Source organism: Myotis brandtii, unplaced genomic scaffold (genome assembly GCF_000412655.1).
Source record: "Myotis brandtii unplaced genomic scaffold, ASM41265v1 scaffold43, whole genome shotgun sequence".
NCBI lineage: Eukaryota > Metazoa > Chordata > Mammalia > Chiroptera > Vespertilionidae > Myotis > Myotis brandtii.
In genome coordinates, this window is record NW_005366455.1 from 3,186,771 (window position 1) to 3,211,547 (window position 24,777).

The 24,777-nt window shown below is 47.5% G+C and overlaps 1 protein-coding gene across 4 annotated transcripts in view; it reads right to left on the reverse strand.

Annotated features, from left to right (window-relative positions):
* Window positions 1-1,336: 1,336 nt before the first annotated feature.
* NRP2 (neuropilin 2) overlaps window positions 1,337-24,777 on the reverse strand; it is a 123,128-nt gene continuing 99,687 nt past the window's right edge. For 2 of the 4 annotated variants that reach the window (XM_005874235.2, XM_005874234.2), the window contains exons 16-17: window positions 6,846-6,896; window positions 1,337-4,564 (exon numbers count right to left, since the gene is read on the reverse strand). In XM_005874235.2, coding sequence (XP_005874297.1) covers window positions 4,260-4,564; window positions 6,846-6,896 — 356 coding nt within the window. In that variant the 3' untranslated portion in view covers window positions 1,337-4,259. Of the gene's footprint in view, window positions 4,565-6,845; window positions 6,897-19,472; window positions 22,964-24,777 lie in introns of those variants that run through there. The other 2 variants (XM_005874239.2, XM_005874237.2) reach the window with 1 other exon arrangement.

Genomic DNA, 24,777 nt, shown 5'->3' on the forward strand with positions numbered 1-24,777 from the left:
CTCCCTTCCACTCTCCCTAGAAATCAGTGTAAAAAATATCCTCCGGTGAGGATTTAAAAAATTGTACAAATTGTGTAGTGCTCAAAGGCACACACACCCCATTAAAAAAAAAAGTTTCTGTGAAGCCCAGAGGTGGACAGAAGGGAGCTCCGAGGTAGGTAGCATTTCATATTTTGATCATCACCCCCTCATCTCACACCCTATCCCCCGGGGGAGATATTTTCCCCAGGAGTTTTATTTAGCTCAGCCTGGGGTTAGAGGCTGAAGTTTGGGAGAACGGGAACACACTCATCTTCCCATTTCCTCTTCATGCTCCCCTCCCGGGCTCTACCACCGCCACCAGCGTTGCGGGGGCAAAGGCACCGTGGCATCCAGATGGACCCTGTTTCCAGCAAGGATGGGCTTATTCCAACTTCATTTCACTGCCTCCCCTGAGCATTGAATAAACATTTCCAAAAGGATACAGATAAGGAAAAAAAAAAAGAGAGAGATCTTATGTAAACACTAGAAGGCTAGAGACCAGGAGATATTATTAGTTTACTAGGGCTTTAAAAATACCCCAAAGCTCAACTAAAGGAAAGTAGAATTTGCTTTTCATTTTACCCTCTGTTATTGTTGCGAGGGTCAGGAATACAATAGAAGCAGGGATCTCAGGAGACACGTGATATTACAAAGATCACAGCGAGGGCAGAGAGGGAAGTTGCAGAAATCTGACTCTGGTGACCTTCTGGGCCAGTGAGGAACGGGGATGGGAAGTGGGGAGCTGTTCTTTGCAGACATTAAGGAAGGCCAGGGAGTGATGCTGATCCAACAGAGCCTTCTCCCTGTGCCTTGCAGGAGCTTATCTGGTCCCCGCCTCTGTGTTCCCAGGAGCACAGCAGACGTCCCCACAGCAGCATTTCTATATGCTGTTCCTTCCACGTGAAAGCTTTTCCCAGGCACTTTGCTTAGCTGATTCCTCATCTCTTCCGGTTTCAGCTTAACTATCACCTGCATAGCGAGGCCTTTCCTGGTCTACCGTTGAGAGGTCTGTTTGTAGGGATCACAGTCTTGGAAATCGACCAGGCAAGACTTTGAGTTAAAATAACCCTATTGGACAGGTAGCCCGTTACCCATCTCCATCATATTTTTATTTTATAAAAAGCCAACCAATCAACCTATTAATTCCCCATGAAAATGTTGAGAAACGTTGTCCCAGGAGAGTGACCAAGCATCCTGGTTTGCTGAGGTTGAGGGATTTTGGGGACATGGGACTTTCAGGAAAGTCTTGGGCAAGCTGGGATGATTTGGTCACCCCAAGTCTCTTCGTCTCCAGTAAAAAACACTCAACAAAATATCTCTGGTATAATGTTTATTTAAATAGTAATCTTAAAAAGGCTTTATACAAATCATATAAACACAGTTTGACATTGTTGTTTGTTTAATTTTTACATTGAAGAATCACAGTAAAAGCTCTCAAGTTCCCGTGATCTGGCTCAGCCAGCAAATGGTCGAATACCTTTAACTGCAAACCCTGGAAAAGTTAACCTATGTGATGGCTTAACTTCTCCCCTTGTTTTCTTGCCATTCATGCTCATTCCTTGGACCCTCATCCCTGTCAACTCCTCATTCCCACCTAAGAGAGAAAGCAACCTGTGGCCCTGTGGACCGTCTAGTCCGGGAGAGCGTGGAGGTAATGTGTCATTCAGTACAAGGCAAAAAAGGAGATCAATACTGTGAGTTGGGTTTCCCAAAGGGAATGACTTAAGGAGACGGGTCAGCCAGCCCACCTGCCGATGGAGACGACAAATGCACCAGGGTGCCCTCTGGCCACTAAGTTATAATCGGGGCCCACTATCTTTCTGTCTCGCCAGAGACCAGCCTCCAGCATTGGTGAGGTATCTACACGCAGCCCTGGGGAGCCTGCTTTTGTTCAGCATTCAGGGCCCGCCTGGGGCTTCACGGAGAACATGGATACAGAGGGATGCAAGCTGAGTTGTGCGTAACTTAGAGGTGAACTGCAGGCTGGAGACAGGGCTGGTCTTTGGGGAGCTGTAACATGGTCCATTGGGCATGAGACAGCCAGACCCCCAGAGTAGACATCTGAACTTTTCTTCTTCTGCAGGCTGCTCCTGGAAATCCCCAGGACTTGCTAGCTTCCTGAACACGGAGCTACACGGGAAGGCGAAGAGGAGGGTAGGCTACTTAAACACTTGCTTCTGCTCTACGCCCAGCTCAGGGTGGGCCTAAAGCTAAGCCCTCGGGCTTGACGGCTTTACTTTTCACCTCTAACTATCACGGTGCCAGCGAGTGCTGAGATCAGCAGTTAACTCAGGCCCTCGGTCAGAGTCAAAGTCACAACAACACCACTGAGTCCCACGTGACCATTCACATACACAGTAGATACAGAGAACTCAAAGGCGGCACAGACACACACACGTAGGAATAAATAGCTGTTGGCATGAGTCTCCCTCTCTGCACACAAAACATGGTGACGTTCCCATGTGAACCAGCATTTCCATGAGTTAACACAGGAAACTGCCAGCCCCATTCACCCTTCCCCTTTCACCTGGGCACGAGACACATGAGATCGGGGTGACCATAGCAGCAAAAATGGTCGGACAGTTTATGCGATAGGCTGGGCACGCTGGTAGAGTTTCAACCAGCACACAGGTAAACCGTAGGCGTCACTACAAAATCAGATTTGGATCTTGACGTGGACAATCCTATCCTTCGCACAGGTTCATCCATTCCTGATGCGGCCCCTTCTGGAGCAGTTGAGAGTCATCTGGGCAATGACGACCACTTGGGCAGCAGGGCTCATTCCATTAGTAGGTCAGCGGTGAGGTGGGGGAGCTGGGCGGGGAGCCACTGGGACTAGGGAAGGAGGAATGCCTTAACTTGTATGATATTCACTGATTTCGACATAGAGGGAAAATACATTTTTCTTCACTTTTTCAAGGCACTTAATAAAAAAAACACATAAATTGGTGCGTGTATGTGTGTGAGAGAACGTCGGTCTCTCTGGGGTTCAGACAGGGTTGCCAGCGTTTTGGTTCACAGTGCTTGCAGACTTCCGGCGAGACACCCTGACATCCTGGCCCCCTCTCCTGAAAGGTGGAGGTGGTGGCCGTAACCCCAAGGAGAGATCAATGTTTACTCCTGGAGAGGCTGACTCATCAAGATTCTCTGTACGGTCTGCTCAGCCTTTGCCATCACACGATCAGGGGCTGGACTTCTTTTCCCCTTCCACTGCCCCCTTTCCACCCGGTGGGCACCAGGCACATGGCGCCGACAGAGAAAACAGCCTGTCTCCCCACCCCACCTTTGAGACTATCAAACGAGGCCTTTCCTGGGGCTTAGAGACAAATGTGGGGGTGTGTGCATGAATGTGTGTGCATGTGTCCATGTCTTAGGAGAACAAGGAGGGGGGCGGGAAGCAGAACCACCCCCAGAGGCCCCGCAAGGAGCCCCACAGCCATAAATCCTGGTCCGAATGGCTCCTATTCACAAAGCTCCTTAAGGCTCGTCCACGTCTAACATGGAGGTGCTTCCGCGGATTTTGACGTGTGAAGTTTCCTTTCTGGTTTGTTTTAAATCGCATGTAGGAAAGAGCTGTTCGTGCTGACCCTAAAATGGCAATTTTCCCCTGGATAAAAAAAGCTAAAGGCAACGACATCCTATGTAAATGCTAGGACTGGGCACGGCAGCACGCAGGGTCGGCGGCAGGGCCTTCGCCACAGCAGATCCCGTAAGTCAGGAGAAGATCAGAAGACGGGATAAGCTGCACGGCTTGTATTTTGAGTTTTTTCCCCTAAAGGTGGAAAGTGTGAAAAGACCCTTTGCTTTTCAAGTGTTGATTAGAAACAGAAAGCAGAGAATAACGATCCCCCTCTGCTTCTGCGCTAGAAAAGTCATTCTCTTCTGCCTCTTCGAGTTGCTCACAGACCAAAGAAATAAAATATAATAACAATTAATAATAATAACAACAAACTCACAAACGAAAGAGAACTGTGACCCCAAAGAGATGAGCTCCCGTCTTTGTCCCAGCAATGACTCGGCCCCCCGCAGTGCTAGGTGGGTCGTGACACCCCTCCCCCCCACGCGGCTGCATCTCCCTCCTCCCTCCACTTGCCCGCCTGTCCTGTCCACACCTTCGGTAATTCTGGATCAGTTTGATTGAGATTATGGCATTCAGTTCCCAAAGGGGAAAAAAATTGTAATCTTCACTAGCCCCTCTCGCTGGAATGAAACGTCAGATGCGATTTGGGTGCAATCCGTCATGCCTCGGAGCAGCACTTCTGGTGGTTCATCTTGACCTTGTGCTTGAGGCCGTCGTACAGCTCGAAGTTGTAGTTCTCGAGCGTGGTGCAGCTGCGGGAGCTCAGGCCCGAGTAGGAGCAGGTGCAGTAGAGCAGCAGCCCGGCGCATGTGGCCCCCAGGAGGACGCCCAGCGAGCTCATGGCGATGATGGTGATGAGGATGGGATCCAGCGTGTAGAGCCAGCTCTTCTCTTTGTCGGCCGAAGGGGTGCTGGACCCTGAGGTCGAGGAAGAAGCGTTGCTCCAGTCCACTTCGTACTCATCTAGGACAGAAAGCACAGGACAGATGGCAGGCAATGCTTCTTGCGGGGCGAAATACCTGAGCCTCCCCAGCCCAGCCCGGAGGTTCTTCAGAGCGTGAGTAGGAAGCCGGGACTTAACACTGCTTGGCTTCAAAGCCCAGTCTCGCTGTGTAACTTTGGGAAAGTTATTTAACCTTGCTTTGCCTCAGTTCTCTCATCTGTAAAATGGGGATATTAATAAAGTCTACCTCACTTGGTTGCTAGGTGAACTACATGAATATTGATAAAGTGGTTAGTGTCCAGCACATACTGAGTATAGTCTTTTTTTAAAAATATATTTTATTGATTTTTTACAGAGAGGAAGGGAGAGGGATAGAGAGTTAGAAACATCGATGAGAGAGAAACATCGACCAGCTGCCTCCTGCACACCCCCTACTGGGGATGTGCCCGCAACGAAGGTACATGCCCTTGACCGGAATCGAACCTGGGCCCCTTAAGTCCACATGCCGATGCTCTATCCACTGAGCCAAACTGGTTAGGGTGAGTATAGTCTTAAGTATTTGAGACTTAAATAATTTCACTAATGCTAAGTAAATACATATTATAACAGGGTGCCTTTGGAGCCCCAGGGATGGCCCTGTGTTTGGGCACCCTTCCTCCTTTTCCTCCTCATCCCTTACTTCCAAGGGGTTCAAGCTAAATCGAAGGACAGGCTGAGACTATTCTCACAGGAAGAGTTTCTGCATAGCATTCCTGGCCATCCGAGCAGCAGATGTTTTTCAAGCCACCGGACTTCACTTGACATCCGTCTAACCTTACTAATGGGTTGAATTATGTCCCTTCCCCAGACTCATATGTTGAAGTCTTAAATCCCAGAACCTCAGAGTGTGACCTTATTTGGAAATAGGAGCTTTACAGAGGTAATCAAGCTGAAATAGGGTGGGCCCTAACTCAGTGTGACTGGTGTTCTTATAAAAGGGGAAACTTGAGACAGCCAGAGATGGCAGATGGCCATGTGGATACAGGGATGGCCATTGACAAGCCAAAGAGAAAGGCTTGTAACAGATTTCCCCTCACAGCCCTCAGAAGGAAGCCACACTGTTGACACCTTGATCTTGGACTTCCAGTCTCCAGAATGAGGAGAAATACATTTCTGTTGTTTAAACCACCCAGTGTGGCCAAGGCATGACGATACCCATGGCTTATTTTGTGGGATTTCCTGATAATTCCATAAAGAAAGCAGGGTGATATATATATATATATAGATAGGTAGATAGATAGATAGATAGATAGATAGATAGATAGATAGATGATGAAACCGAGGTTTTAAGAAATTAGGTGACTAGGTAACTCACACAGGGTCCCAGAGTCAGCAAGCAGTTGCACTGGGCCCCGCAGGCTTCCTGCACCCTCCTGCCCTCCTCCTCCCCGTCAGTGCTCCTTGCTTGATCCACTGCAGCCTCTCTGCGGAGGCCAGTTGCGCAGCTTTGCCCATAAAAGGAGCGTTAGGCTGGGTTTGCAGGCAGAGTCTGTGTTCAGTTAACAAGGTGCTGTTTGGATTAGTCACTCTGTTTCTATAACTACACTTGAAGTGTTTGATTAAGGTCGGGTGAAAAGCAGCTGCTCTATAAACTGCTCTTCTTAAATGCATCAATCTTGGTCTCAAAGCTGTTCTCCGAGGGGAACCTTCGTGATCCCTCTTGGAGATCAACTCTGGCACTCAGAGAAGCCCAGAGAGACCGGTGCTGCTCTGAGCCCAGGGAAGAAATGACATCTACATGTTTTCTCAGTGGCCCTTTAGTCGGGATTCTCGCTTCAACCTCTTGACGTATGTGTTTGAAGTGGGAAAACAGAGCTTGAAATAAAATGAAAACACGAGATGGGCAGTGTGAGAAAGAAACATGGATCTTGCAGTGAGCCCCAACTTGGAGTCTTGGAGAGTGTGAGAAGGGTCCCTACACGCCAGGGAACTGGCAACCACAGCAGGCCTGGGAGGGTATTCATGGTGACGCTCATTCACTCAGGCACTTTTTGGAAGGAGGTTAATGGGTTCAAGCAGTGACTCCTGTAGAGGACCCTGGCCTTCAGTTCTCAAGGGTTTCTCCAGATTTGAAGTCCATCAATGTTGAAAGTTGCCCAAAGTAGGGGACCTGTTTCAGATTAGGCAGAAGGGACTCGATACACTTTCTAAACTCTAAATTTGACCTTGACAGAGCAATTGGTGGTTTCTGGCCCTCTGCAGTACATCTTTATAACCAAACTTGAATTTCATGATTATCTGCTAAATCATAGTAATACTCACCAACAATTTCATCTTCATAGCCCTCTCTCCCATGTACTTCTGGGATGTCCACTATAATGAAAAAGGAAACAAACAAATCAAGTTATAACCAGTTCTATCACCATGGCTACAAGGCAGAGACTACTAGACCTTTCTGAGAACGACTCCTCGGTATGTTGGCAGCTCAAGCATCCCATCTGCTTCTAGATCATGTAACAGGCATATTAATGGAGCCTTTTCCCTCAAAGAATCTGTCTTTACTTCCAGTAACCAGAAGAACAGAAACAATAGGAAAGGTCTTTAGTGCCAAGTAAATCCTCACTTGTGTCTTTATAATGATGGTTATTCATTAGCAATATAGGTCTGAGTTTTGTTTAAGGCAACTTCAACGACACTGCATGTCCATCCTCAGTTGTCATGACTGTGTTGTTCATCTAGTATAACATGCTGACCCTCCTTATATGATGATGCATCTAAGTGGACACAAAGTACAAGAGCCTTTCTCCTCTGGATTTCAAATAAATGTATGGTAATTTAAGGAAGTCACGTTTCATCATTATATGCTTCAATGTAGACGTAGAATTGGAAAGAATGTCATGCCTATTCACCTTCACATATCTGTGCTAATATCTCCCATCTTTCCCGTCTATTTTTCTATTGGCTTTCTTTAGTTTAGAATAGATCAAACGTGGGCATCCAATCAGACTAGCTCAGTCTTGAATACAGCTGAGTTAATTTACTCTGAATTTTCTCTAGTATTATCACTATCTTTTTCTTCTTTTATGATAATATTTTGGGGAAGGGGATAATACAGGTTTCTCTATTCACTATGCTGTCCATCTTATAGAAATCAGAGTCAATTAAATTACATGTCTAAAATGGAAAAACATTAAAAAAGAGAATCAAATATGTGGTGAAGAACAGTGTCTTATCACTTCTTCCAATCTCACAAGTTAATTATGCTTGTTCCTGCTGTCAGCAAAATGGCACCAAGTGAAGGCATGTGGCCCTTTGAGAGTTTTATTCAGCCCAAAGTCAGGTGGACAACCTTGAAGTCAGCACTATAAATTGATATGCAGAAATCAAGGCTTACCACAAAACCCAAATCCTAAACAGCTAAAGTATCAAACAAAAGGAATAAAAGAGCTTCAGACCAGCCTGAACTTCTCCTTGATCAGCACAACATCTCAGGGAAGGTCGACTTGACCATGACCTGAACTGAAGATCCATCTATCATGGCCACACATAAAATTCAGCCTTTTCCTGGAGGTGCTAGTGGTAATCACGTTACAACCTCATCCCTGGCAAAAGTGCTAAAGCACATTCTCATCCCCTTGGTGGCCCAGAAGAGATGCACAAAACAACGTGCCAAGACCCCACTTGAAAGGATCGATGCCACTGGCACCAAACCTCCATAAATCCTGCCTGCTCCTGAGCACAGCAACTGGCACCTGCAGGCTGTGCCAGCCTCCCCACCTCGGTGCCCACCCCCTGCATTATTCTCCAGGCCTCTACAATGCAGACTGTTTCCCTGGAAAAAAGACGTGGGCATGAATCAACAAGAGGCAGGTGGTGTCTGTCATGGGGATCAAATCAAACTTGTGAAAGTCAGCCTGGAGATTTTTTTTAACCTTATGAAAAATAAAACAAACATGGGAGAAAGGGAGAAAGCCATCACATTTCCAACCTTTAATAGTTTTGATGCTCAGAGGTCTTAATACCTTCACGGTTAAAAGATGCAGAACATATGATGAGACTATGAATGAGCCTAGAACAAAAATTGTGGGGCTCCTATCTGTGAGTTTTGGGCCAAATCCTGTTCTTGCTTTTAGGTACTTGGTCTTCACAAAGGATGCAATGAGTTCTTAGAGGCTAGACTGTCATCTTGCTCCATCTCACACCAGCAGAGAAGAACTCTGAGGACACTATTGATGATAGTCTGGAAAGGGGTGAATGTTGCCTGGATCTTAAAGAAAAAAGGGTAAGAGGGTGGTGATAACTATGAGGACATTTTGTCCCAGGAGATCACAGCCTCTTGTCTCTGGAGGCAGTGGACTGGATGAGATGACCTCCTAAGAATAGATCCATTTCTAAGAAATTGGACCAATGAGATTGGTCTGTGAAATTGATTGCCTAGATGTGGCTGATAGTTCTGCACCTGGAGAATTAAAGGCTACTTAAGGTGAAGAACACATTAGAGGCTTGACTTGGCTTTTGACTGCTTCCAGCAGTTTGGGTGAGTGGGAAGGGGTCGAAAAGAGGATAAGTTAATCAACATTTTCAAACATGCATCTGTTCACCAAGCCTTAAAGAAAGAATGGCACACTAGGGAAAACCCAAATATAGGGAACATTTGTACAAAAGCAATTTAATTTGATAGCAATTTTCTCTAGTCCCTTCGCTAATATTCTTGATGTCTGGGGTTGATTAAGAGCTTTCTTTCTCAAACTCCTCTTAGACCTTCACAGGCCACCTTCCTTTTCTGTTGAGCCTAGTTTGTAAACCTCAGCCTGTTGGCAGCAAGGAGTATGGTTCCACCAGGTTCCTGTAGTTCTAGCAAAGAAAAAAAGCTAGGGTTTGGAGGAGGGAGAAGTAATGAGTGAGGAGCTCAAGGCAGAGAATGGAGGCAGCACTTCCCTGGGAAGGAGACCTAGCTTGAGAAGTGAGGCAGATAGCAAAAAAAAAAGGGGGTCTAGAGACCTGGAATTTTGTTTTTAAATTTTTTTTTTTTAACGAGGAACAACTTGAAGAGAACCTGCCAGGACTCTGTTGTAGGGAGTGGTTATGAGTGTCAGATGGATGAGGAAGAGCAGAATGGGCCACACATTTAGGAGAACACAGGTCAGGGATGGATCTTACCACCCACATGACTTCCACTTTCAACCTTTGTGCTTACATGACCCTATTTCCTTTTGGGCCCCTGTAGGGGTTCAATCTCAGGCCAATCCGACCGCAAAGCCTGAACTCTGACGCTCAGCACTGTATTAGGGCCAGAGGAGAGCCCTCCTCCCCTAGTCTGCTCTCAAGTTCTCTGGGTGTGGGCAGGACACTACAATTGCCTCCACATCATCATTACCCCATCCTAACAGAAATAAAGGCCTTGGATCTTAGTCGCCTGCGTACACACCCTCCCGCGGTTTACCTGCATCAGTGGCTCACCACCTTCATGGGAACTAATGAAGATCTCTCATGAACGAGAAGATGTGGCAATCTGAAATTTGGGGCTTCACATTTTCTCTGATAGGCGTTACTCAAAGAGGGAAGGCTGATTTAAATTGTTCTTCATTGACTGGCTAACTAACCAATCAACCAACCATCGCTTATGAAGAGGGTTTAGTAGGTGCCCAGGAACCATATTGAGGACTTTGGGAAATGAAGATGTATGGGACCAGGTGTCTGTAATCAAGGCCCTGTCTGGTTGGGAAGCAAAGACTCAACCCCAATAAAATAGTGTACAAGAAAGGGGGGCATTTTGGAGGGGACTCCTATTGCTGCCGGAGCACAGGCTGGGGATTGGGCAAAGGAGGCTGGGCCAGGGCCAGGAAAGAAACCCAGGAGTGGGGAGGAGGACGCTTCAGAATTAAGCTGCAAAATGGGGGCTGGAGGTTGTAAGAGTGGTTTCAAACATGGCACCTGAAGCTTTTTACTCATACACTGAGTTCTTGGTTTGGGGCTCGAATTCTTTTTATCAGATTCTCTTTGAGGAATTCAAAGAGATTGCCTTGCCCCCCACAAATCCTCCACCCTGTCCTTCCCTACCTGAGAGCCAGGTCTGTCCCCTCTCCCCGCACCCGTTGCTGCAGACCAGAACAGTGAGAGGGAGTAGGGCTCATGGTGACTGGAAGGGATTTTAGTAGAGTTGGAGCAATCAAGTGAGCCTTCTTAAAAACACACACAAATGAACAAAAACTCAATCCAACAAAACATGGCCATTTTTATATGGACCTTGAACCTCAGACTGAAAGTCCTCTTGCTTCCCCAGGAGTTCTTCCTTTAGCATCACTGAGAGGTGGGTTAGGTACACAGTGATGAGTGACTCAAGGTCTCATCTATCTCCCATTTTCCTGATTTTTCAGAGCAAGAGTCATTAAACATCCACTGGACTGTTTCAGGGACTCTCTCCCCCCTAGAAAAGTCAAATATTCTCCAGTGTCCTTATCAGTAGATCTCAATACTACGGCACGAAGGGTGAACAGCCATACCTAGTTAAGATCCGAACCTAGCCTAAGAGATGTTTACCCCAAGGGGTCTGGAACACTGCCTGGTGGCGTAAGACCACACATGCTGTGCAGAGGAAACACCCCAGACACTCCAACCTGCACCGGGAAATTCCCCACTGAGCGTGACTTAGGCCTCAAACAAGAATGCTTTCTCTCACAGTCCTTTCTCTCCCCTCCCCCCTTTCTTTTCTTCCTCATTTTCTTTCTTTCTTTTTTTTTTCCCCCTTAAATTGACTGGCTAACTAACCAATCAACCAACCATCGCTTATGAAGAGGGCCCCCCTTAAATTAAGATCCTTGGGGTTAGTTTCTTTTTCTGTTATAGAAAAATTGTGACCTTCACTTTCACCACTTCGGCTCTGCTGTGGTCTACTATGAGTGTACTGGTGTTGACATTGTTCTGTGTACTTTCTGTGTGGTACAGGGAGCTTCATAGGGTTGCTAAGAGAGATAGTAGCCAAACCACTGGCTACTTTTATATAAATGATGTAAGACAGTCCATCCCCGGGTCACTTGTGCACAGATCATTTCAGGACACTGACATACACAGGTTCTCTAGAGCAGTGGTCGCCAACCTTTCGGACCTCATGGGCCACCAGTGGTCCGCGGACCACCGGTTGGCGACCGCTGCTCTAGAGAGTCCCTTCCATGCCTACTCTGAGCAGTTGATTGAGAGGCTTGGTTGAAGCCTTGGACAGGTTTGCCATCCAGAATGTGTAGCAGAGACACCCCAACGGCCATCCACTCTGTACCTGAAGGGAATATGGAGGAGTAGTGGACTGGGAGCAGCCTGGGAACAGACTACCTGCTTCTTTTTAAAAACTATTTTTATTGATTTCAGAGAGGAAAGGAGAGGGAGAGAGAGATAGAAACATCAATGATGAGAGAACCATTGATCAGTTGCCTCCTGCATGTCCCCTACTGGGGATTGAGCTTGAAACCAGGGCATATGCCCTGACCAGGAATTGAATCGTGACCTCCTGGTTCATAGGTTGACGCTCAACCACTGAGTCACACAGGCCGGGCCAGATGGCCTGCCTCATGCCTGAGTTCTGCTACTGCCCCAGGTGTGAGTGCCTGGACAAGGCAATGACCTCCCTGAAACTCTGTCTGCTCCTCTGTAGAGTAACCACGGACCTTCCCTGCTCAACAACTCTATCGTCTTTCTGGAAAGAAAATAAGAGAGCTCTGAGGGCCCTTGTGCTGCATGCTTTCTGAACAGGGCTGCTGGCTGAAGGAGACGAGGAGGCTTCTACAGAAAAGGGCTCCATGGCCGCACGCTGCTCTGCCCCCACCTTCACCCAATCTGTCCTCTCCTTAAGGGGCTGCTCCCCGAAGGCATCGATCTTAAGGTGTAAGGTGTGCGTGGAGAGAGAGGACCATGAAAAGGACAGACAAGTGGGAGCCAGGAGCTTCTATTTTTGCAATACTTGCTCATTAGGCTTCGGAACCAGTCCTGCCAACTGGCAATCCGGGAACTGACAATGTGGGTAAGTGTGCCCCAACTTCCAGGCCTCCACCTTGACTGAGGCAGGGCTGATAAAATGTCCCAGGAAGCCAGCCGTAACCCCTCCACTTAACCCACCAAACTGCAAGCAGCTTTAAAGCAAGGATCCAAGAGGCTCTTCCACACCGAAAAATCACTGAAACCATTCATTTTCACAGGTACCAAGTGTCATCGCTTCTGCGTTAAAGAGGAAGAAATTGAGGAAGGAGGGTAGAAAAATGCAATAAATCGTTGAACCAATCAGCAGTAAAACTGAGAGCAAGCCACACTGTCAACACCTTGTTTTGGGCCTATGATTTGTTTGGGATAAGCTCTTGGCCACTTCGAGCTCTTGTTGAATTTGATTCCAAGTTCCCAACCCCCCTGAGCCAGCTAAATCACTGGACTGTTTAGATGGGAGTAGCCTTAAAAAATTCTCTCGGACACTCTGTTTTGATCCCAACAGGAGATACAACACTCAGACCAAAATAAATGGGAAATAATGAAGGACTAGGAGATATTTCTTGGCCCTCCAAAGTGTTTAATTTAGCACTGGCTAAAGGTGTACCCCACCTCCTCACTATGTACTCAATTTCCCTAATTTGGTTTGCTCATCCCCAGCTGCTACAAGAAGCCAAAGGTTCAGATGTTAATCTAAACTTTGCCAAAGCTGCTCCAGAGTCAGGCTACTTGTGAGCCATTCACCCCTTGCTGGGTTTGGCTTGAGTTTAGAAACACCACCAGAAGATCCTTCATCCTGGGTTATTATCTTGTAGGCTAGAGCCAAATCTAATGAAAATCATGGAAAAGAAATGTTTTTTGGAGTTTTCAAATGGTTTCAAGCTGGGAAAGAAAAGGGGGCTTGGTTTGAGATATTGGAAGAGTCTGAACCTGAATTTAGCCATTATCTTTTATTATTTTTAGTTGAATAACTAGGAGGAAACACTAAAAAGGATTGGAAATAGCAACTGCAATGAGAAGGCTGTAAAATGACCTAATACTGCTTTCAAGTGTGGAGGCAGATGAGCAGCTGAGGCCGGAATGGCTCCACCGAGCCCCAACAATGGCATGGAAATAAGAAAAACGTAGTCAGAGAAATGGTTAGCTATAAAGATGGGCTTCACCGCTGTGCGGGCTGGGAAAACCCAGCCATGTGGATGGAGGGCAATTCTGGAGCCTCTTCCTTACTCTAGGTCAGGGGTCCTCAAACTTTTTAAACAGGGGGCCAGTTCACTGTCCCTCAGACCGTTGGAGGGCCGGACTATAGTTTTAAAAAAAACTATGAACAAATTCCTATGCACACTGCACATATCTTATTTTGAAGTAAAAAAAACAAAACAGGAACAAATACAATATTTGTATTTGCATGTGGCCCGTGGGCCGTAGTTTGAGGACCCCTGCTCTAGGTCTTTGAAAAATCCGAGACAGTCTCCATTTCTGTAAGAATACATGTCAAAAAGGAGGTCTTCTTACAGATTGCTCCATATGATTCCATAGGTGCTTGAAAAAAAAGTCTCTTACACATGCATCTCACCGAGAGAGCTGTTTATACTGAGAAACTCGGCAGCTCTTCTGAACACAAGAATGAATGAATGATTCTGAGATAAGATGGTAGGTGTTCCAGAAAGGTGGAACACCTTTACCTATTCAAGAGGTGATTTGCACAGAAGCTTGCCGGCGAACAATGCAATTGTGTAATAAGCGAATAATAGAATAATTCCTCTGGCTCTAGGTTTGGTCTCCTCGGAGAATGCAACCAGTTGGAGGAACTAAGCAATTAAGCCTTTGTGTGAAGGAATCTGATCCATGCTTTTCTGGGAGAAGGTTTTGGTGAGGCGGGCAGGGCAAGTGTGAGGATGTCAGAGGAGAGGGACGGGGGCCACCAAGAGGGAGGAGGGTGCAGGCTGGAGACGAACACCTGGTGCAAAGGCAGGGGTGGAGACAGGCCTCCTTGGGGAAAGAGGAGGGGGCGACGGCCCTCTCAGGAGTGTGAAGCAGATGGCGATTATGGTGTGGGCCCAGGGCTTCTCATTCTTGGTCTGCATTTGGCCAAGGCCTATGAGGCACCCCAGGTCTCCTTTGATGCTCCCATCTCACGCCCATCTACGTCCTAAGGACTGTCTTCCTCCTTCAGTACCAGCTATCAGGACTGTCCTAGAGAAGCAGTGAGGAAGCTGACATGGGCCCCTGAGGTCTTTACGTCCCCGTTCCCAGCTCCGTGGTGGCAGTGGGGAATTGCTGAGGGACAAAACAGTTCTTTAACAGTCTGTGCTCAAATAGAGTCTCAAACCAGCAGGCCGGCTGAGAACAGGACTCTGGTCAAGGCCACCTCCGGCTCAAAGCTTTCCCTGCACTCGCATCATTACCAGAGCTGGCTGCTCTCTAACAAGGCACAGAGAACTCGAGTCCACGCGTCCTGCTAATGAGTCCTGCTGCCAAGAAAAATTGCTGTGGTCGAAGGCCAAGATGCGGCATACTGCCGTTCCAGCTCCGGATCAGAGCCTTTGCTTGTGGGTATATTAGTTAATGATACTGAAAGGGTTCAATTTTGCACAAGTATACACAGAAGGCAACACAAGGCTTGTGTGCATGGGGACGTCTCTAGCTCACCCACCCCTGGAGCTTATGCTGCTTTCCCCGCTGAGCCACCCGGAGAATCTACCCAAGCCCCAGATCCCAGAACCAGCAGTCCTGGGTTTTGGGCCCACACCGCCCATATACGGCCGTAGAAACGATCCATTATGCTCAGAGTCAGAATCCCATTTTCCTGACCCCTTTGTCTGAGTGCTCGGCAGAAACAGGGTAGTGCTCTTGGAAGAAATGGTGTTTGGAACTAACAGGTCCCTTGTTTTCTCTCCCATTTGCCACTCCTGCCTGGAGCCATTTGGGGCTAGTGGCTTTGCCTGCACATATAAACCTCCCGCTAGAAAACAGCCAAACAGCCTCGTTGCCTGCTGTCTTTCCTCAGGTCACACCAGCCCGAACCTCCTCTGAAGGAAGCTGGCCACCGCCTCTCAGCCCAAGGACTGGAGAATCAGGGTTGGCATGTAGACCTACTTGTGCGGCTGGAACATTTTAGTCTGCAGCACAGTACTGTGCACTGACCTTAAAGGATGGTTTTACATGAATTTTTTAGTAGAAAACATAAATAAATAACAGCAAGGCACAGCACAGCCACTCTTTGAGGAAACCAAGTGGAACTCATTAATCATGAAGAACAGAGCTCTGCCTGCTGGACCCAGGGATGGAATTAACTCCTGGGCCACAGTTGCCTCGGCTCCGGTGAACTGCCACGTACAGCCAGGCCCACCTTCTCTGCATATTGGAAGTGTTTTTTAAAAAGTCCCTGGGATTAACATTCCCTTTGGCTAAAGGTACCCAAAGTCTTCTCTTGTAAGCACTCCACCCTCTTTAGAGAAAGGGAGACTGTCACAGAGAATTATGCGGCTCGTGCAAGTGTGACCTGGGATGCTCTCCGATGTCCACGACCTTGTTGCCCTCTCAAAGGGGGACAGGTCCATTTAAAAGGAAATCCGCAGCCATCTGAAGTATGTATGAAAATGCAATCAGGCATACCATGTGACCCAGGCATGCTATCGGAGACAAACACGTGCACAGAGGTGACTTTAAGGATGTTCACTGCAATATTGCTTATAATAGTAAAAACTAAACAAGAAGAAAACTGGACACAACCTGAATGCTCACCAGGAGGGGAGCACTTAATAAACTACGGCACTTCACACGATACGGAATGCTCTACAGCAGCTAAAGGGCGGGGTCAATTTGTCCATGTGAACTGATGAAACCTGGAGGCTTTGTCAAGTGAAAACAAGTAAGTTGTCCAACAAAAAGAACAAATGCTATGATACCATTTATGCAGAACAAAAACAAATCCCAACCAAACCAAACCACAGAATTGGGCATGAAGGTTTTTTGAACTCTTGAAGGTCAGTGACTGAAATAAAACAACCCCCCAAGAAATATTACTTTACCCAGAAGAGAGGAGAAGGATTCTGGGTTTCCTGCCCACCCACTGGCCTTGGGGCAAGAATGGTTTTTGCTGGTTTGCCTGAGGTACCTATTCTCCATAAACAGCATTCCATGCTGAAAGGGATTTTGCTCTTTGGCGATCCCCCAAACCTCGCCTCTCTTCACTGCTTAGGTCTGGGGCCAAGCAGAGCTCCCCACAGTTAGTACAAATGTGCTCTGGCCGAGGCCTGTGGGCTGACGCCTTCTGAGGGTGCGGGCTTCTGCTTATATCTAACCTCTAGATGCACCCCAGTGCGCGCAAGCTGTCAGGCTTCATTAATCCCTACACCTTCCCAGCTTTTAATTTATTTATATAAGGCGATGCCTCTCCCTGCCGACTGTAAGGCCATCAGCTGGCGTCCCCTCCCCTCTGTGTTCGCTGGTTGGATTTGTTGTGTGTTTTCTTTGGGCCGTCACTAAAGTGGATCAAAGGCAAACTACAGCTGTGAGAAGCCCAGCGACGTGCACAAGTAGAGAGAAAACGAGCCGCGTGGACAGGCCTGCAGACTGGCTCAGGTGTGCAGCCCACCACACAGACAAATCCAAGCTCAACAATGAAGCCCTCTCCATCAACAAATTAGCAGTGGTTCTCAACCTTCTGGCCTTTTAACTACAGTTCCTCATGCTGTGACCCAACCATAAAATTATTTTCGTTGCTACTTCATAACTGTAATGTTGCTACTGTTATGAATAGTAATGTACATATCTGATATGCAGGATGGTCTCAGGCGACCCCTGTGAAAGGGTCGTTTGACCGCCAAAGGGGTCACGACCCACAGGTTGAGAACCACTGAATTACAGAAAGGCCATGATGTTGGTGCAAAACCACCGCAGAGTCAGGGAGGAGGGGCAGTAAACGGGCCACAGCAGACCGGCGGGGCTTCGGTTACATGGGCGGGAGGGCAGGTCTCACTTCCACAGCAAGAACGCACATTTAAACCAACATAAAGGGCCAGGTAGGAGCCCAAACAGGCCATACGGGGCCTTGACATCTGGTATTTATGATCCATGGAAACACGATTTCTGCAACATTTATGCTTGAGCGCAGTCTGAAATACCACATTATAGTGTTGTGTGGACACCTAAGATCAGAGTCCTAACAGCCTTTCTCCTTTTGGGGCAGAGAAAGGTCCTCGAGAATGAGCTGTGGGGCTAGAACCAAGGCGGGAAGCGCAAGGGTGGAATTCTCCAAGGGGGCTCCAAAAACAGCAATGCTAATGGAGCATACACGATGGCTCATTTAATTTAGTCTGGCAAATTTGGTCTCAGGCCAGCTCAGGAAAATGGTGACCGAGCCTGGGTCTTTGCCTGAAAGAAATACTTTACTAATGGGAACAAATGGCTTTAGAAAGGAAAGCCAAATGTTACTCAGACAAAATGGGCAATCATGCTTGTCATTAGAGGAGCAAACGAGGCTCTCGCCATGGACAGTCTCCTCTGCTCCCCGCCCGGGACCGACGGGGACATCTGTGGAGCCATATGTACTGTCAGAGCTGCCTCTGAGACCTGACAACCAGAAGCCTGTTTCCTCCGAGCACCACTGGGAGGTTTTATAGCTGTAAGAGCACCTTTCCCTGGACCTAGGTTGAGAGAGGGAAAAAGAAGGACTCGGGCGGAAATTGGGCCTCTTGGATATGTCCCTTTAAAACCTTGAATCATAGTTCTCAGACCCCTGAGGAAGGCTCCTGGGTTGATGAAATGTTCCACCAATAGGGGGTGGTGGAAAAATCCTTCCACAACCTCTTCTTGACCACATTCTAGAAACATTCAATAATGGGGAGGTTGCAATTCCTAGATTTTTTTTTCCTCCTAATCCCACCGTGATAGAAATATCCTATATAATAAAAGCCCAGTGACCAAAATGGCGGAATGACCAAAGACCAGAAAGACCACGGCCCCTCACCCCAGCCGGCAGCCCCCAGTGAGCAGTTAGGGGCGATCAGGGAGGCAGGCAGAGTGGTTAGGGGCGATCAGGCAGGCAGGTGAGTGGTTAGGGGCAATCAGGCAGGCAGGAGAGCAGTTAGGGGCCAGTGGTCCCGGATTGCGAAGGGGATGTCCAACTGCTGGTTTAGGCCCGATATCGCAGATTTCGAGAAGGTACAGGCTGGGCTGAGGGACACGCCCCCCCCGCCCCCCAATGCATGAATCTCGTGCATCGGGCATCTAGTTTTATATAACTAATCACTGACAACCCAAAGAGAAGAACCAAAGAAAAATGCCTGTCAACAAGACATGGCTTTGGGAATAAGTTCCCCCAATCCCTCTCCTCAAAGTTTTAAAGGAATGTTCCTTTCAGAAGCTGTTCCTTTCATAAGAGTTCAGGATCACAGTAATTTATCATTATCTTCACGACTTGCTCCAAAATGAAGTCAGGAATATCTCTGAACCTTGAACATGCTACAAGTTTCCGTTTTGTCTGCGAAAGTGCCCAGAAATGGGAGCTCCCCCTTGCTCTGGAAGTATTAATTGGGTAGGCGAGGCCCAAGACGCCGCCTCTTCTCCAAAGGAAGTTATCTGTTTCCGTAGAGTCGAGCACACCTTTCAGCCTCCCTGGTCCCATTACCCCCCGGACCCTTTGAAAGTAGAGTCCAGTCTCCAGGGGTTTTCCATCAAGAGAAATTTTGTGGAAATCACATCGAACGATTTAGCACTTAGCAACTTTTGCAAAATCCCACACCAATCATAAAAGTTGGCTCAGCTGCACAAATTGGATAAATTCCTAACAAGCAGTAATAAAACTAAAAGGAAGGGAAGCTGGCATTCAGCCCCAAGGAGCAAACCCACCCACTGCCCACAGCAATGCCCTGCAGCTCAGAAGACAGACAACCTGTAGGCTCTGAAAACATCAATTTGTTCAAAGCCTACATTTCCACTTTGTTCTCACAGGCAAAAGGGAAGAAAAAAACTCAGATGTTTGTATAAAAAATATTATCATTTTATTACATTCCACAACAATACATTTTCAAATAGTTTCCAATGTCCACAAGTGATTTTGACACACAGGCAACTGAGCAATGCAAGAGTTGTCACAGCTATAGGGAGAGGGGATCAGAACAGGAAGTTAAAATGTTTACGTTTTCTTGTTGTTTCGTTTTCTTGTTGTTCTTTGGTAATTTTCGATTATTTAGGTGTTTGCTTGCCTGCTAGTTTCATTTTCAAGACAGGGTCCTTTTCAAGATGGGGTATCAACCTCAGAAACATGACTTAATTTCCTATCCTAATGTGGCTTTAATCCCTAAATTGTGGGACAACGGAAAGGGCAATTTTACTTTATTTTAAGCATCCTGTTTGGTTAATGGCAATGATATGATTTTTTTTTTCTGCCTTTGCCAGCAATTAGGGGATAGCAATTGGCAGCACAATGTCAAGGAAGGGATTTTCACCCAGAGATCAGGGCTTCCTTCCTGGGTCTGTTGATATGAAACCTCTACTAAGGCAAAAACTTTAGCAGCCCGAGCTAGACCTTCAATTCATTCATTCATTCATTTATATTTTCTTAGTTGCTATTACCTCGTTGTCTTCTTTGAAGCAACTCTAAACACATGCACGCATGCAGTCACCTGTCCAATCTATTTTTCTTAGGCGAGAGTGACCCTCCCTCCCTCTATGAAATACAGAATTTTGCTTTTTAAAGCTGCAAGGCATGATTTTGTAGAAGAGCTGCCCTTTTAGCATAGTACCTGGGAAATACTATGAAAGTTGCTGGGGCTGAGAGAGAGAGAGAGAGAGAGAGAGAGAGAATGGAATGACAACCCCAGCTGAAGTGCATCATGGGATTCACAAAGATTTGAGCAGCCTCATATCCTCAACTATGGCATGTACGTAATGATGATGCCACAAGGGGCATCAGATAAAGATACAGCAAATTCACAAAGGTTGTTGTCTTCTTTTAAAGAAGGGAAATCCTCAAGGGTATATGGTAACTCCAACAGTTGCTACACTGGCTGGATTTTCCAGGTGTAATTTCCTGACACAGCTCCAGGGGGCTCCAACAGGGGGTGCCAATCATTTCCAGGGAATGCCTGGCCCCAAATGCAGACTGGATGTGGACACCTGCGATAAAAGCCCTTAGTGTCTGGCATGGAAGTCATCACAGGGCATCCTGGGCTCCTGCCCCTCCTCCCGCTCCCTGCTTCTCTCTGCAGTCTTCAGCTGGGCTAGGATTCTTCTTGAAATCTCAAGGTGGCTCCTACTCTAGCCTTTCATCTTTCCTTTTCTTGGCAGGGCTGCTGTGGTTGAGACAGAGTCGCTCTTTGAAATAGAATAAGAGTGGGAGAGCACCATTCTTTCAGAAGGATGAAACAAACCAGATGCGAAAGTGAGCGTGTGCTAGAGGGAGTGATGTGGATATTCTGAAAGAATGTCGAAAAGTCTCTCCCAAGCAGCCGAAAATAAAAATCAAAATCTATCATTAGTATTTTGTTCTCAGAGGGTCCCTGAAGCTTTGAGCCCAGGCAACCTTCTTTGGAGAGAATGTCATATTTCCCCAGGGGATTCCTAGCAGGAAGGTGAGAAATAAACACCCCCAAGGCGGAGCCCCAGTACACTGTGAATCTCATTAAAATATGCATTTTCTATCAATGAAATTGACTTCATTATTGAATCTATCCTTTGTACACACTATCATTAGGGCGTTTACCTCCAACATCCCTTTCCCTGTTGCTTAGAGGACAAATGGGCAGCGACGGATTTATCTTCATTACACCTTCTCCTGACCATGAGGCAACATCTGGAAATGCCAGGCCAGCCTAGGAGGGTGGACTTGCCAGATGCTACACATGCTTTAAGGGGTAGCACATTGGTACGTTTACAAAATGATTACTCTTTATTCTCTCATCATATTCAAATAAGTCAGGTGGACAGCCTTATATATTAGTGGCTATAGGTTCAGGCACACATCAACACCATGAAAGAAAGCAAATGATCCCTTTCCCCCATATTTTACAAACACTATTACAGTGGCCGATAGAATACCAAGGGCTATGGTTCGTAACCACCTTACTCAACTCCCCTTAAGGTTGGGCACAAGGGTTCCTCTCGGGTGAGGCGACTTAAAGAGAACATTTCAGTCCCTCCTTCTTCCGCCTTCTCTCCCCCACCTCCTCCTGCTCTCAACAAGCTACTGCTTTCCCTACATCAGTCTCAGGTCCGTCACTCTCTATGACTTACTCCAAGATTGGACTTAACTGATAACAGCTAAACATTCATTATGAGCTTCTCTTTGTAAGGCAACATGAGACAGATCTGCTTCAGGGCTGGAAGCAGAGGTGGTTCCGCTCGCACCCAATGGCTGTTGTCTTGTTACTTCAAAGACACCAGGAGACATGACAGGGGGTCACGTCTGAGTGCACGGGGAACCTTCCTCTCGGGGCAGGGGGGTGGGGAATGGGGTTTTGGGATGGGGATGGGAGGGGCCACCTTTCGGTCCATGTGGCCTCTAGGTTTTTAGGTACCCGGAGATGACAATGGTAGCCAACAGAAAGCCAGCCAGAGCTAGATAAGGCAACAAAAAGCTTCAACCTCTTCTCCAAGTAAACAAAACTAGGACAGTATATTATTTTCTCATAAAATGTACCCCCCGGAGAAGTAACACAATAGTTAAAGGGGGCCCTCTCTGAACACACCCACACACTCCCCCCCCTCCCCACCCCGACAATGAACCGGTCTCTCTCACACCCACACACACACAGAGCTACTCACACGCGCAGAATGTATACTATGTACAAACACAGATCCAGGGCTCCCCTCCGGTCCACCGGGAGGGGGGAGGGGGTAAGGCAAGGGGACGTCAGGGAACCAGTCTCTGGAAGGAAACCAGCTGAGCCTTGAGCTGTGAAGTGCTTAGGGGGTGTATCTCTTCTCCAGTCCAAGATGCAACATTAGAGTTGGGGTTGGTTGGTTGGTTGGATTGGAATCAACAAAAGGACCAAAAAACAAAAACAAAAACAGAAACAGAACTGAAGAATAATGGTCAGGACGGATAAGAGTGCACAGGGTTCGGGCCCCAAGAGAGAGGTGTCTGAGGGTTCACACAGAGACTAGGCGAGGAGAAAAAAGTGCAAAATCGAGGCAACGTGTTTGCAGTCTTTCTTGTTTGTTTTGGGTGCTGTCCTTGCTTCGGCCTCAGCAGTGCGAGGGGCGGTCTTGCTCTAGCTTAATGGTTAGGGTGGGCTCCACCGCCAGAGGGGCCCCGTTGGTGTAGTGGGAGGTTTTGTAGGTGATGGAGTGATCGGTCTTCTTGGCCGCATAGCGGAACCGGTGGTAGTGGAGCACCAGGGCCAGCGCGACGGAGACCAGCACCAGCACGGCACCCCCGGCGGCCATAACGTAATACCAGTAGGCTGGGATGGGCTGCACGGGCACCGTGTCCACTGTGGGCTCGGTCCCTGGTAGGAGGGTGCCCCCTGGTGGAGAGACACAGAAGAGTGTTGCTAGGCTGAGAGCATGCAGACTAATAAAAAAATTAATTTAAAAAAAAGGAAACACACACATGCTTTGGAGTGGATAGGGAAGGGAACAGGGGAATAAGATGACACCAAGTATCTAGTTCATAACAAGTACTTCTGTTCACAACCTTCCAGGTAGGTACTGTCAGACCCATTTTACAGATGAGGAAATAGAGGCCCAGAGAGGTTAAACCAATAGTGGTTATGCAGCAAGTAGGTAGTAAGTATGGCATTCAACCAAGATCTGTACGATTAGAAAGCTCTTCTTTCTGTTATATCACAATTATGCTATAATACAGAGAAGCGGTATAATTTACACACACACACACACACACACACACACACACACATAAATGATGTTGAAATGACTTCTGGGATTCCGTAAGGCTGGTTCCCTGAATGGGTGGAAATACAGTATTTGGTCTGGCTGGCTAGCATTTTCAAACAACGTATTAATTAGGCTGGCTAGACTTGAAGGTAAATTCCACTTTGGATTGCCAAGGCTTCCAGGCCCACTGAAATCAGCCTGGTCTTGTCTAAACAGGTCAATTACCACTGTCAAGCAATGACTAACGATTCATTTTTTAAAAAAGTGTACAGAGGATTTTAAAATCTGATTGGAAGGATGTTGCAACAAAAAATGTGGCCACAAAATGATAGTGGGTGTGTGAGAGCGAGAGTGGGTGAGGGCAAAGGGAGGGAGATCATTCTTAATCACGGAGAAGACAGGGGAGGGAAGGGAAGCTAGCAGAGGATTTAGAAGGCAACCACATTTGCTGGCCGGCCTCTGGTTGCCATGGAGATGATGTAGTAGATTTAAGTCCAGGGTAACTCTGGGGAATGACTGGCTGGAGTCCCACTTGATGCAAAACAGCACTACAACGTGTTTCTCCCAGAGATTTACATCAGATGAGAAGCTGGCCCGGATGGGACTAGGAGCTTCTGAGCTTGCCAAAACCAGACATGATCTTTACTTCTGAAAAATGATATATGCTTAACCTCTGAAAATTCCTCCCTCGCTGCTTACATCAGATGCCGGTGGTTAGAAGGAGGCATCTTCTCTATCCATGGGCTACCCAGTGGGGGGCCGTGGCCATGCTGGGGCCTTCTCCATACCTCGCTGGTCCTACTCTGTGCGCGTTTCTCTGCTCAGGACACAGACAGAGCTCATTTGTAGTTCCAGGCCTCCCCCGTGGGACCCAGAGCTGCTCAAGCAGGAGAAGAATGAGCTCTCATCTTGGTCTCTCCCCCCGGGTACGCACAGAGAAGGCACCCAGTAAATGCTTGTGATTAAAAGACTGAACAGAGGCAAGGACTTCTACTTCTGAGTCCGTGTTCGCCCACGCCTGCAGCCCAAACACCAGAGCTCCTCTCTTTGATTGGGGGATCGCCCAGGGGCGGGTCAGACCTTCTGATGTCTGCTCAGAGTGGCAGAAAAATGAGAACACTTTTCTTGGACAAAATTTCAGAGCCTGCCCACCTTCCCAGATCTCCACCGTTGCTCCCTCTAGTCCTAGGATCCCTTCTACTACGGTGCAGGGCTCGCCGATGCCTCTCAGGCTATCACAAGTGCCACAGTATTGGAGGAGCTCTGACAAGGATGCATCACACGGCACATGCCCTGGCAGCCGCGTCCACAGCCCCGGGGGTGGAAAGGGTCCCAGAATCCCAGGATGCCCTCTCCATGGCCCTGCCTACGCTGTCATCTTCATCATCACCTGGTCTGCTTTTCTCGCCACTTTATCTTTTAATAGTCTCATCACTGTAGCTGA